The sequence below is a fragment of the Mus pahari genome, chromosome 21 (genome assembly GCF_900095145.1).
Source record: "Mus pahari chromosome 21, PAHARI_EIJ_v1.1, whole genome shotgun sequence".
Classification (NCBI taxonomy): domain Eukaryota; kingdom Metazoa; phylum Chordata; class Mammalia; order Rodentia; family Muridae; genus Mus; species Mus pahari.
In genome coordinates this window covers 22,448,425-22,461,721 of record NC_034610.1, presented here as the reverse complement: position 1 = coordinate 22,461,721, position 13,297 = coordinate 22,448,425, and the positions used below count along the sequence as shown (strand labels likewise).

Here is a 13,297-nt window from a genome sequence, read left to right as displayed (position 1 = left end):
AGCAGAGCCGGGGGTAGCAGAGCCAGGGGGTAGCAGAGCCGGGGGTAGCAGAGCCGGGGGTAGCAGAGCCGGGGGTTAGCATGACCATCAGTGCTCCGGATGCCAGGGAGTGCCATGCCCGTGAGCACAGAGCACAGCCATGTCCATGTCAGATCTAGAACTTCTGAACGCAAGGGGGACTCAGCTCCATGCTGGCTTATGTTGCCTGTAAGCCACCTGCTTGGAAAACCCTGTGAGATGCACAAGCTGGAGGAGTCCATGGCCGAGGGTCTGAGGCGAGAGATTCTTTCCAGGGACATAGATGGGTCTGACACCAGGATGGGAACCTCAGACTGACCACAGGTGCTGCAAGAGCGGAGGGACCGGACAGGGCCTTGGCTTCTCCAGCTTTTGCCGTGCTGAGGATGAACACAAGGCCCCGTGTGTGCAAAGCAGGCATTTACTGCTACGCTGGGGGCTCTTGTTTTCGAGGAGCTGGCCATGTAGCTCAGGCTGGCCTCAAACGTGTATTGCTCCTGTCTCAGCCTGAGTGCTGTATTCAGCTCCTGTGATGATCCCACTGTCTGCTGTCCCGGGAGACCTTGTCCTGCCTGCTTTCTCAGCTCTGCTTCCTGAGCTGGCTTTGGAGCCGCACTTGAATTGTATGGAGATTCTGCAGGAAGCATTGGCTCATATCACTGCTTGTCGGTGCCTGGCTGGATGCTGAGCCTGTGGGCACTTCCTACCCACTCCCGGGAGGTTTGGATTAGACTCAGATGTGCTGGCGGTCCTCACGGATTGGGGTATGTGTGTGTCAGGGACTGTACATCTGCATTTGGTGCCTGGGGGTCCAGATTTCAGTGGCAGATGCTGAATGGGAGTCTCAGAGCCTCGGAGTCTTGCCTTGGGGTTCTCAAGTTATCGAGGGGAGATCCCAGCAGCCATAGCAGGGTGGGTCTCTAGGGCAGGCCTGAGATGAAGTAATGTTGTTTTCCATGGGTGGTGACCTCCGGACAATTGTGGAGAAGAGCAGTGACATGGGAAAAGGCTGTCCAGGGTCTTAATGAGTGAATCCCTTTGTGGGCAGCAGACTGGCCATTAAGTCCTTCTTGGCACTAGAGAGGGGTTGTCCCATATTCTACCACGTTCCAGTGTCTGGGGGCATGGTGGGCACATGGAATGTGGTGGCAGTGTTGAGTGGCACCTGTGGAGGTTTCTGCAGCAAGAGGCTGGCAGCAAAAAGCTGGGGCTGCCCACTCCCTATGGCACCTGCTGTCCAGCACCAGAAGAAGCCTCCCTGGCATTTATAAGCTGAGAATCTTTGGAGGCTGTCCCTCTCTGGGTCCCTGGGGCTCAGAAGTGACAGAGACTCAATCTTGTTCCCCATGGAGGTGGCAGATTTTGCTGGCATGTAGAATAGAAGTAGAGTTGGCCCAGCCACTCACCACCTGGGTGACATTAAACATGATCCTGCACCCTGGAGGGATCGAGAGCACCTGTGTCCTTGGGGGGAGGGGGAGCACCTGTCCCCTTGAGAGCTGGCAGCAGCCTGTTCTGATTATTGAATGATCCTGGGTGAGGAAGGCCAAGGGCCTGGGTGCCCTGGGCATCTGGTGAGCAGCACAGAGGGTTCCGGTTCTTCTGTGAGTGGAGTAAGAAGAGCGCCTGTGGGGGTGGGTCTCAGGGATCACACTTAGACTGACAGACTTCGCAGCAGGCACCTTTGCCCACTAAACCATCTTGAGATCCCCAGCATGAACTTTCCTCCGACAGGATCTTGATGGGACCTTCATAGGAGAATCAGTAACCGTGGACAGCAGCCCTTTACTGGTCAATAGCCGTTCGTATCCGTGGTCTACCTCTGGGGCTATGGGAGGCGGGCAGAGACAGTGTGTTCTCCTCAGGGTCTGAGGGAAGTGTGTGATGTCTCAAGAGTGTCAGTGAGGGAAGGGGACCCCAAGACCGAGGCCTTGGGATGCGGGAAAATGCAGACCAGAGCCAGGGAGCAAGGTAAAGGGAGAGGTCAGATGGGGGGGGGCAGGGGGAAGTCAGGAGGAGAGGCTGAGCTAGCTTAGGGTTTTGTTATGTCCTTCCAGCTGTGGGTGGGAATGCTTATGTGTGCAAGGGGGTGCGTGTATGTGTGACTGTGTGTATGAGCGTGTGAGTGTGTATATGAGTGTGTGTATGAGTGTGTGTGTTTGAATGTGTATGTGTGTGAGTGTGTGTATGAGTGTGTGTGTGAGTGTGTGAGTGCGAGTGTGTGTATGAGTGTGTGTGAGTGTGTGCATGTATGTGTGAGTGTGTATGAGAGTGTGTATGAGAGTGTGTATGTGTGTTTTGAGTGTGTGTGTGTGTGTGTGAGTGTATGTGTGTGAGTGTGTATATGAGTGTGTGTGGGTTCTGGATGTTTCCAGAAGAAAGCCAGCGGCACCAGGTGATAAGCCAGGCTCAGACGGTGAGGAAGTCTCAAGGTCTTGAAGATTCTTTGGCCTGAACGCAGAAAGGACTTAGTGGCTCTTCTGAGGCTGTGCCTGCTCTGGACACTCGGTGTTCCCAGAGGTGTTCAGCTGGGTGAGACCCTGGCCTTCCAGGATCAGAGGGTGAGCATAGAGACGGGCAGGTGGGGACGTGGGGTTAAGGGGGTGTTCTGACCCCTGGGGTGCAGGGCTGAGGCAGGAAAGGGAGGCTGTGCTAACTGAGGAGGCCCAGGACCCAGAGGGAGACCACACAGTGAGATGCCACGGTGAAGACAAGCGTGATAGAGGCCAGTTAGGGGAGAGCTGCCGGGGACTCCAGCTGGGCACCCGGCCTGGGAACCCCGAGACTGTGCCAGTTGTGCATTTTTTCTGCTTCTGGCTGCACCCTCAGCCCCTTCTCCCAGATAAACCCTAGAGCCCCAGTGGGGCTTCATCCTGGCTGCCTGGCCAGTCTGACTGCGGCCTGGTTGTGGATATAAATCACGGGGAATTTTGGTGGTGTGACTTTTATCGTCTCGTGTGTTCAATGATGTTAATACATCCCATTATATCATCTTATATTAATATGGTGCAGTCTATCACACACACACACACACACACACACACACACACACACAGTCTGATGGAACAGTGGTGGGCAGCAGAGTGGCTCATTTCCTTGAAGGCCAGCCATGCCCCCGCCACTTGTGCTCTGCAGCTAGGAGGACCTCAGGACACCTGCATAATGACAGCCACTTTGGGCATTGAACAGAGAGACCCTCCTGGCCCTGCCCTCGCCCCTGAAGCTCCTGGAGGGTCACCAGGTTTGGGACAGGATCATGAAGTCCTGCTTACTGTAGAGGCCCCTCCCTCTGTTCTGGATGAGAGCCAGGCAGCTCATTAAATTCTCACAAAACAGAAGAGGTGCAGGTGGGAAGCCGACTGCTTAGGGGCGCAGGGTGTGGGGTGGGGTGGGAGGTGTGGGGTGGGGGTGGGGAATTATTTCCGCTGTCTCCCAGGGCCAGATACAGGGCAGGTGAGGGGCTGGGGGCTGTGTATGAACCTAGGTGCTGCCAGATAGGGGTCTGTGGGTTGCGAACACACTCAGGTGAAGCCTGCAGACCTGGGTTCAAATCCTGCCTTACAATTTGCTGTTTGAACTCCGGATCTATTTCCTCATCTGAAAAAGGGAGTTAACAAACAGTGGTCTTGTTGTGTGAGGAATGACAAGATGGTCTCTCTCTCTCTCTCTCTGTGTGTGTGTGTGTGTGTGTGTAGCACAGAGTTGATTCTAAGTGTGTCACAAACGCTGAGACTTGAGTCACCATGAACACCCTCCGTTGCTCACCTGCTGACAGGGCTGCCGGGCCAGGTGTGTACGACCCCACCCCTGTGCTTTCCTGTTTAACTCCTAGTTCAGGCCCTGGGGTTCTGAGGCCACCTGGGCCAGTCTAGTATGACCTGGTGACCTGGATAAGCCCTTCCACGTCTCTAAACCAGGCAAAGCCTTCTTTCTTCAGTTTATGGGGATCCACACCCCGGACAGGATAACGGCTTTAGGCACCTAGGTCCGCTGCCTCTCTCCCCAGCTTCCATCCTGCCCGTCCTCCTGGGTGCCCCTCACCGTGAGTGCCCCTCACCGTGACCTCACTACGACTTCGACAAAGACTCAATCCTCATCATGATGCCCATTTTGCAGACTAAGAGACTGAGGCTCTGTTACCTGCATCTCATCTCTGGGAGCTTGGCTTCGGCCCTCCCCGCCCAGGCCTCAGCTACCACCCACCTCCCCTAAGATTGACACAAACCGGACGAGGGGCACAGTCAGCGAGCAAACCTGCTACCCTGAGTGGAGTTGATTGATCTACATTTTGCTTATGAAGTAGGGCAAATGCTGATTTGAGGATCTCGTTTGTTCTCGGCCCAGGGCCCGCGCCCGCCCGCTCGCTTAAACAGCCTTATCTGTCTTCGAGCCCTTCCTCCAACGCGCTGGTGCGGCTCCTTTGTCGGCCGATGCCAGGAAAGCCGGGCTCTCTCCTCCCTCCCGCACCCCATCCTCCACACCCCATTCTTCTCCAGCTCCCAAGCCTCACAGTAGGGGTGTGTGCTGGGTTCCTATGAAAATATGCACCGCTTAAAAGGGCAAGCAGGGACTGAGCATGCACCTTCCAGGGGCATCTCTGCCCAGGGCCCGTTGCCTGTGCTGCCTGATTCCATCCAGGAAAACAATTCAGAACAGGAAATTAATCCAAGCGCAAGTTTCCTGTATTGATAGGAGGCTGGGCAGCCAGAGCGGAGGGAGGCAGGAGTGTCAGACAGAGTGTCACCGTGGAATCAGAGAGACAAAGGTCCCGCAGAGCCCTGCAGGCCAGAGGCATCGTGGGAGGTGGGGGAGTCAGCATTGCCCTTTTGTGGGTATTATCATAGGTGGCCCACTTACTGCCCTGGCTGGGTACCGGGCAGAGTGAGGCCTCCCTGGCAGGCTGCCTATGCTGTAAATGAGGGCGGGTCACATGCACTGCTGTGCAGAGGACACAGGATACTACAGCAGGGAGGACCACTGCGAGGTCCTGAGGCACGATGTGCCCACAGGACCCAAGGTATGGACGGAGGCTGGCATGGCAGGAGCTGCTGGGGGCCAAGGTGGGTATGGGAAGAGATGGGGTCAGAGGTCATGCACGTGAGAATACTCCAAATTAGTTATTCTGATGGACTGCCTTGCTGTGAGTCGCAAGGGCACCTGGCATGGTTCACAGAGGAAAGCCAGTGCGCATTCTTTGGGAGACGTGGCTTGATGCCCACATAAGCACCCAGATCCCAGACAGGGTGTCTCTGTGTAGCCCAGGCTTTCCGGGAACTCACGATGGAGACCAGGCTGGCCTCACAGAAATCCATCTCCCTCTGCCTCCCAAGTGCTAGGATTAAAGTTGTGCCAATGGTGTGGATTCTTGCCCAGCCATTCCCTCAATGTGTTGATGTGGTGGTTTGAATGTGAATGGTCCCCCAGGGCTCATAGATTTGAATACTTGGTTTGAGAATACTTGAAAACTGTTTGAGAATGATTAGGAGGCGTGGCCTTCTTCCCCCCCACTTCCCTTCTCCCTCTTGCTCCGCCCCTATCACTCCTGCCCTCTCGGAGGTGTGGTCTTCTTGGAGGATGCTCTCTACTGGAGGTGGGCTTTGAGATTTCAAAAGCACTCAGGAGGCTGAGGCCAGCCTGGTCTACAGAACGAGTTCCAGGACACCCACGGCTACACAGAGAAACCCTGTCTCTCAAAACAAAACAAAACAAAACAAAACAAACATCCGATGACGCCAGCCATTCACAGTTAGCCATTCTCTCTGCCTCATGTTCTGAGATGTCCGCGCTCAGTCACCGCTCCAGCGCCATGCTGGTGTGCCCATGTGCCTGCCGCCACATTCCGGGCTAGGATCGTCATGGATTCTAACCCTCTGGAACTGTAAGGCCCAACTAAACTCTTATAGAAGTTGCCTTGGTTATGGTGTCTCATCACAGCAATAGAGAAGTAACTAAGACAGTTGCTAAGAGAAAAGAGAGGCCCACCCATGGCTGTGCTGTACTGTGAGGGACAGGGAACAGCAGGAGTCCTGGTGACAGGTGCTGTCCTGACCTATGGGACACTGGCAGCTGTAGACTGTGTCCTCCTAGGGAGTAGTCCTCTCTGGCAGACTGGGGAATGTAGGGGGCGGCAGGGTGCTGTTAGAGACCCTAATTAAAAGCTCAGATCCAAATGGCTTGATGGTGGAATTTCTAATTAAATCAATTTCATCTCGTCTGGGAAGCAGAGGTTTGCATACGATAAGCATGAAATTAATAATTACGCTTAGAAATTAGCTGTTGCTCAAAGCAGGCTGTTTGCACAGCCCTCTGGGGCCCAGGGCCAGCCTTGCTCTGTCCTTTGTGTTAGAGACAGATGGACCACTTCAGCCCATAGATTGACGGGCAGAAGAGGTGGACCTGAACACAGAAAACGCAGCTTCTCTCCTCTGCTGCCCACTCTCTTAGCCATGGGAGATTCAGGCAGCCACCTGTCGCTGGAGGCTGTGGTTATCACTCTTAATTTCTAATTAATTTTATTAATTAATTATTTTTTAATTTTTGGTTTATTGAGACAAGGTCTCACTAGCTACGTAGACCAGGCTGGCCTAAAACTCACAGATATCTGCCCGCCTGTCTCCCAAGCGCTGGGACTAACGACGTGCACCACCTCGCTATTTTATTTACTTTGCAAATGACTTACTTTTGCTTTATGTGCAGGGGCGTTTGCCTGCATGCATGTCTGTGTATTCCATGTGCACAGTGCCCACGGAGGCCAGTAGGGAGCGCCAGACCCCCTGAAACTGGAGTTGCAGACAGTTGCGAGCCACCCTGTGGGTGCTGGGAACTGAACCCCCACTCCTGTGGAAGAACAGTCAGTGTTCCTAATTGCTGAGCTATTTCTCCAGCTCCAGCCTCGGATTCTCCACGTGCATGCATGTTTGCTGTGTGGATGCATGTGTCTAAGGCACATTGCACAGAGGAGACTGAAGTTTTACATGGCAGTTACTGGTAGGGGTTCTGGAGTGGGGTTCTCCTCAGGTTCAAATCCTGCCTCGGCCTGTCGAGAGCTGTGGGACGTTGGATAAGTAACTTGATCTTTCTGGATTAGTTTTAGATAAGACTTAAATAGGCGATTGAAGGTACCCTCTTAGGACATAAGGCATCTAAGCAGTGCTGGTTTCTGATGATGCTCATGAGTCGTGTGTTCCAGAACGAGTCTAATTCAATCTAGTCTGTCCTCTCCTAGCCGAGAAGTGTGCCAAGAGCGAGCCTGACATCCAAGTTCTAAAATGCCAGCCATTATTAGTGTCTGGGAGTCGGAGAATCATGTCACTGATGACCGTAGAAGTCGACACAAGGGGAAGATGGTGGGTGCTTTGCTCACGACCAGCCCTCAGATCTGTCCCCTGTATCGGTCGGCGCAAGCCAGGGATGCCGTAGTAGCAGTCATTCTGCCAATCTCTGGGATTTGCAAGGACATGGGTTTAGTCATTGCTGAGCCCCGCGTCATGTGAAGTGCTTCATCCTGCCTCAGGAACCCACGTCAGGCTGGAACCTTGCTGGTGACAATAGTAGAGGGTACATATACCAGGGAGTGTCCCCTACCTGTGGTGACATGCTCGGGCCCAGAGGCAACGTGCATCCCCCGTTCCTGACTCGGTGAGCAGGGCGTGTCACTGCGACCTGGTCAACCCACGGTCAGGGAGCTGTAAAGGTAATGTGTACCACAGGGTGAGAGTTGGCACCGTGGGCAGCGGCTTGTGAGCAGCGCCTGTGAGTTTATCGCTCAGGTAATCGTCTCTGTCTCCCGTGCTGGGATCAGCTTCACTGAGGTCTCCATGTCTTCCAGAGCTCAGCAGGTAAAACCACACAGCGGGGGCTCAGGAAGCCATTACGGAGTGAGTGGGTTAATGAAGAAGCCACCAGGGTGTGCGAGAGGGCAAGGCAGCTGCAGAGGCAGAGGAACCTCTTGGCTCTTGTGGACGAAATTTACTTTCCAGGACGCTGTGGCAGTTTGAAAGTTCTCACGCGTGCTCCCCATCCCAGTGGGGCTACTCTTCAGGCCCCCGAGGATCGACAGGCTGGCACCTGTGTGATGCAGCTTCTGGTTCCCAGGGCAGAGGAGGACCATGGTACCGTGGAGTTGGTGAGCTGAGCAGGGAACTTTGTGCGCTGGGCCTGGCTCCCAGGAAGCGCCTTGGGTAGAGGCCAGGCAGTGCAGCTTGGTAGAGGCAGCCCCGGCCAGGCAGAGTGTGTAACTGGGCCCAGGGTGGCCAGAGGCTGGGGCTGGCCTTTGTCTGTGGAGGTTCAACAAAACCTCTATGTGACCTGGTGTGCCAGAGGCAAGTGACCAGCCGTGCAAGTCCCTTACTTTGGGTCCTTCAGGGGCCACCCAACAGGAATGGAGGTCTTCTGTCCCTGCCTTCCAGGCCTTCGGTGTTGGCTGTTGCAGACAAGCCAGTCCCCTGTGGAGCTAACGTGGGGCGAAGATTTCACCCTAACTTCTCAGAATGGTTCCAGAGATGCTGGGGACAGACTACACCTTAGTTAGGCTCTGGGATGAGGCATGTCCTAATTCAGTGGCCCTGTGGCCACTAACGGCCTCTTCCCTGGGTCTCTGAGTCTGACACTTTGGAGGCTTTTTCTTGGGCCTGAGCTGTGGTGTGCTGAATCCCTCCTATGTACTGGCCAGGCTTGGCTTGCCTAGACTATGGGGGTGAGGGCCTGCTGTAGTCCTAGGGACACATAAGCACCCCAGTGCAGGCATATGTGCATAAATACCATCTTGGTCCCCCTAGGCAGATCACCCTCCCTCAAATACACCTGCAGCTCCTTAGAATTTGATACCAACGTCAGTTACCCTGGCAGGGGCCTCAGTCTCTTCTCCTTACACCCTGCCTTCTCATCTCCCCTTTGCCTCTGCTCCCTCCTCCTCTTCCTCTTCCTCCTCCTCTTCTTCCTTCTCCTCCCTCTCCTCCTTTTTTTACTCTTCTTCCTCCTCTTCCTCTTCTGCAGAGGAACCTCTTGGCTCTTCTTCCTCCTCCTCTTCCTCTTCATTCTTCTTCTTCCTGTTCAATAGGGTGTCTATGTAGCCTAGACTAACCTGGAACTCATAGCAATCCTCCTGCCTCTGCCTCCCAAGTGCTGGGATCTCAAGAGTGCCTCCATGCCCAGCTCCTCCCACTCCAGAGCTGTCTGTCACTCCCCTGGCTAGGCAGGTGACCCAGGGACAGGTGTTCACTGACCTAGTGGCACTCTGCTGGCTGCAGTGCAGTGGCTGGGTGACGTAGCGTGACATACCCATGTGCTCAGGGGACTCAGCACGTGTTCCGCCCCCTGCTTGATGGTTGCTGAAGCCCGGAAGCAGCTTTTTAAAATTGTCTTGTGGGATGGACATCCTAGTCAGGGGCAGAGGAGAGAATTTTCACACTCTTCCTTCTTGGTCATCTGCATGAACCAGAGCTTTCCTGGGGGGCCAGTGGCAGACACACTGTGTGTTGCCTGAGTTTCAACCCACTCAAGACCTAGCTAAGTCACACTTGGCTGTGGGCACCTCCTGTTTCCCAGGGAGCAGGGTTGTCCACCAGAGCCCCGGGCTGGATGGCCACCCACCTTTTCATATTCCTGATGGGACTGCACAGTAGGTGACTTGAACAGGTGACACTTCATGCTGTGGGAGGCTGAGGGGAACCTGGAGGAGCCCGGAGGACTGACTGGAGATGGTGAGGTCAGACAGTGCAGAGCGTGGAGAAGGGTCTGTGAGTCGGTCTGTGAGTCAGTCCGTGAGCTGCAGCAACTAAGCCCTGGGAGCGGAACGGGGCTAGTGAGCCTGGTGGCTGTGATGCTGGTCCCCACCCCAGAACAGCATCCTTAGCACACAGGACAGGGCAAGCCTCAGATCCAGTGGGTATTTTGTGTTTGCCCTGGGCAGGGGGAGGCTGAAGGGGACTGGCTGGAGTCTTTTTTGGGCTTCTGTGTTGAGAAGGGTCACCTGTGAGGAGAATTCTAATTGAGCATCCTCCTCCCTGCCTATCCTCTGCCCCCCCACCTTCCACCCCCCATCCCCACCCCACCCCCCCACCCCCACCCCCGCCACAGGCTGGGGCCAGTGGGAGGGAGGGGGCCTCAGAGAGCACAGGCATTCGAGGATGTTGCCCTGAGGGTGGTAGGCAGCAGAGGGGACTGGGTGGGTACAGGCAGGGTGGATGGATTTGGGGGGTTAATGGAAGACAGAGGGAGGTGGGGGAGCAGGGGGCAGGGCAGGGGTCACACAAAGCACTGAAGCACCGCAAAGAGCCTGCTCCCGGGTCCCAGGGACTCCCCGCATTACCAGCAGTTCTTAACTGCTCATTCAGGAAGATCGAGGCCTGGGAAGAAGGAACTGAGCTCAGCACTGCCAGCCAGGCAGCAGCAGGGTAGGACTAGATCCCCAAACCGCAGTCTGGAGCCTTCTTAGCAGGAACTTCGGAGCCTGCGAAGTGGTAGGGAGAAGGAACTGGTCTCTTGTTCATACACTGGCCTGGTCACAAGGGCCACGGTGACTGCTGGGACAGTTCAGCATGTGGCTTTCCTGCTGTATAGCATGCAGGAGCCCCATGTGATCCCCCACCTTTGCGGGAATGGGGTGCATGCGGGTGATGGAGGCCACCTGCCTGGACTAGTCCTGCTGGTGTGAAGCTGCTGATGTGGGGAAAGGGGCTCATGGGGGGGGGGGCTCCCAGCCTAACAGCAGGATCCTAGGGGGTCTAGTTGGGAGGGGGTGAGCAGCAGCCTAGCTGGGCGGTCCCAGGTGCTGCTCATCTGGGTTGACAGGGACCCAGCTGTCTGCACCCCGATCATAGTGTATAGTAATCTTTTTTAGGAAAATGGACATTTTAGACATGTATAAAGGCCTTGTAAAGAATAGGGCAGCAAGGTCCACAGCCCTGCTGTCACTGAACAGTGATTGGATCGCTGCTAATTGGTTTGCTCTTCTTGTGCCCCACCTTGTTATCTCCTCCGCCCCCAAGACAGGGTTTCTCTGTGTAGCCCTGGCTGGGTTTGAACTCAGACAGAGATCCACCTGCCTCTGCACCCCAAGTGCTGGGACTAAAGGTGTGCGCCGCCACCACCAGCTTCCTCCCGAGCAGCTCAACGCAAGGCTCTAAACACTGATCCTCAGCCGGGGTAGTCACTCCTCTGGGACTTCTGACCACGTCTGGAGATATAACGCTGGTCACCGTGGGTGGAGGTGCTTCTGGCACATGGGGTGCAGGTTGGGTATGGAGGATCTCTGCAGGACACAGAACAGCTCTGTCTAGGAGCCTTATAGTCTGTGTGGCGGCTGAAAGCCCCGATGAGGGAGGAGGGGAGGAGGGGAGGAGGGGCAGAGGGCTGTGGAGACCAGGGGGACGGTGAGGAGGGTCATGAGGAGGGTCACATGACTCCTTTCTTGTGCCTTTAAACAACCACAGGAGGGTACAGGGTTATATTAACACCTTGACTGGAAGGGTAGGAGCAGGAAGAGAGGCCTAGGGTGCCCCTGAGGTGGCTTTTCCTCTCCAGGCCCTTCCTGAGGTGGCTTTCCCTCTCCAGGCCCTTCCTGAGGTGGCTTTCCCTCTCCAGGCCCTTCCTGAGGTGGCTTTCCCTCTCTAGGCCCTTTGCCCAAACAGTGGAGAGAAAGGATCTCTCAGCGGATGCCGCTCTGGGATGGGGGAGCAGCTGAGGTCTGGGTTCTGGGCCGTGTCCTCCAACCGGGCAGGAGACAGGAGACAGAGGCCACTGGAACCCTAGCAACAAAGCCTTCTGGGTGGTGACTAGAGGGACTTGGAAACTGAGGTTCCAGGTGTGCTCCCCCATCCCCGCCATGTGTGTGTCTACTCATGTGTGTAGTTTGTATGTGGGATGTTCCTGGAGACCATTAGTCATAGATCCCATGAAGCCAGCTGGGCGTCTCCCTTGGGGCATAGGCAAGCTCGCGGCTGTCTTGCCGGCCAGGCCTTGCCCCTACCAGGTAGAATTATGCAGGAGGTAGGCGGCCTCAGAATCTGAGGAGAGCTGGAGGTAGGGATGGCCACCATCAGACCTTTTCCTGTTCCTCTCAGTGTCTGGGACCTGTCCCACCATTTCACAGGATGGATGTGGGGAGACTGTCTCCGTGAGAGGGGTGACTCTGGGTTTAGGGGGTCCCAGAGCTGTGGGCGGGTAGGAAGCAACTGCTCCATTTATGCCTTTGCCCATCGATCTGCGTGTTCTCTTACCCCCAGATCCCCCAGATCAGCTACGCCTCCACGGCTCCCGACCTGAGTGACAACAGCCGCTATGACTTCTTCTCCCGGGTCGTGCCCTCGGACACGTACCAGGCCCAGGCCATGGTGGACATCGTCCGGGCCCTCAAGTGGAACTATGTGTCCACGCTGGCCTCAGAGGGCAGTTACGGCGAGAGCGGCGTGGAGGCCTTTATCCAGAAGTCCCGAGAGAACGGTGAGTGGTGTGTGGGGCTGGGCCCGCTGCTGCTGGGTTCTTGCATTCTTCTCTGAACTGTGTTTGTCTGGTGTCCCCTCTCCCCAGCCCCATCATGGGTGAAGGCCATGAGGGACATCTGTAGGCACCCCTGTCCTCTCGTGGGCAGGCGAGGGAGGAAGCTAGAGGGTTTTATTTAGGTGGGGATCAGGGACTCAGTTGCAGGCGATCAGCCTTGGAGCAGGGGATGGTCAGGACCGGGGTGCCCTCCGTAGTGGTGGGCTGTGTCCCGTGCTGCTTCCCCACCGAGCGGACGGCTGTTATCACTTGTTCCTGTGACGGGTGCTCTGGAGGCCTCCGTGGTAAGCCACAGGCACAGCAAAGGCTAACATCAGGATGGGGACGCCAGCTATCGATCTGAAGGGGTGTCAGGAGGGTTCAGAGGTGACCCCTGGGATGGGGGACTCTGGATCCTGTGGCTCCCAAGGGTCCCCTGCACAGAGGAGTACAGGGGAGGCCTCGGTGCCCCTGACAGCCTCATCCCGTGGGCTCTAAGTAGCTCACTGCTGCTCTCGACCTTGGCCAGTGTATATTTATACCCGCAGGGCCCAGACCTCTAATTGCCTTTCCTAAAACTGCAGAGTGGCCTGGGGTTGAGGGTGGTGATGGCCTGCAGGCATAATCCTACCGCAATTCTGTGATAAGCCCTTTAATTGTCCTGGGGAAGCTGCCTGGGGGCCAAGCCCAGTGCAGGGGCGGTGGGAAGTGGGGTCTTCCCTAACTCTGTAGCCAGTGCGGGAGGGAGCCTGGCTGTGCTCTGCAGACTTGCCAGGGTCTGGACGTTGGGGGGATGCGTCGT

General features: G+C 55.9%; 1 protein-coding gene across 1 annotated transcript in view; it reads left to right on the top strand.

Moving 5' to 3' along the window:
* Positions 1 to 13,297, top strand: part of Grm4 (glutamate metabotropic receptor 4) — an 89,056-nt gene that overhangs the window by 31,014 nt on the left and 44,745 nt on the right. The window contains exon 3 of the mRNA XM_021220979.2: positions 12,243 to 12,459. Coding sequence (XP_021076638.1) covers positions 12,243 to 12,459 — 217 coding nt within the window. The remainder of the gene's footprint in view (positions 1 to 12,242; positions 12,460 to 13,297) is intronic.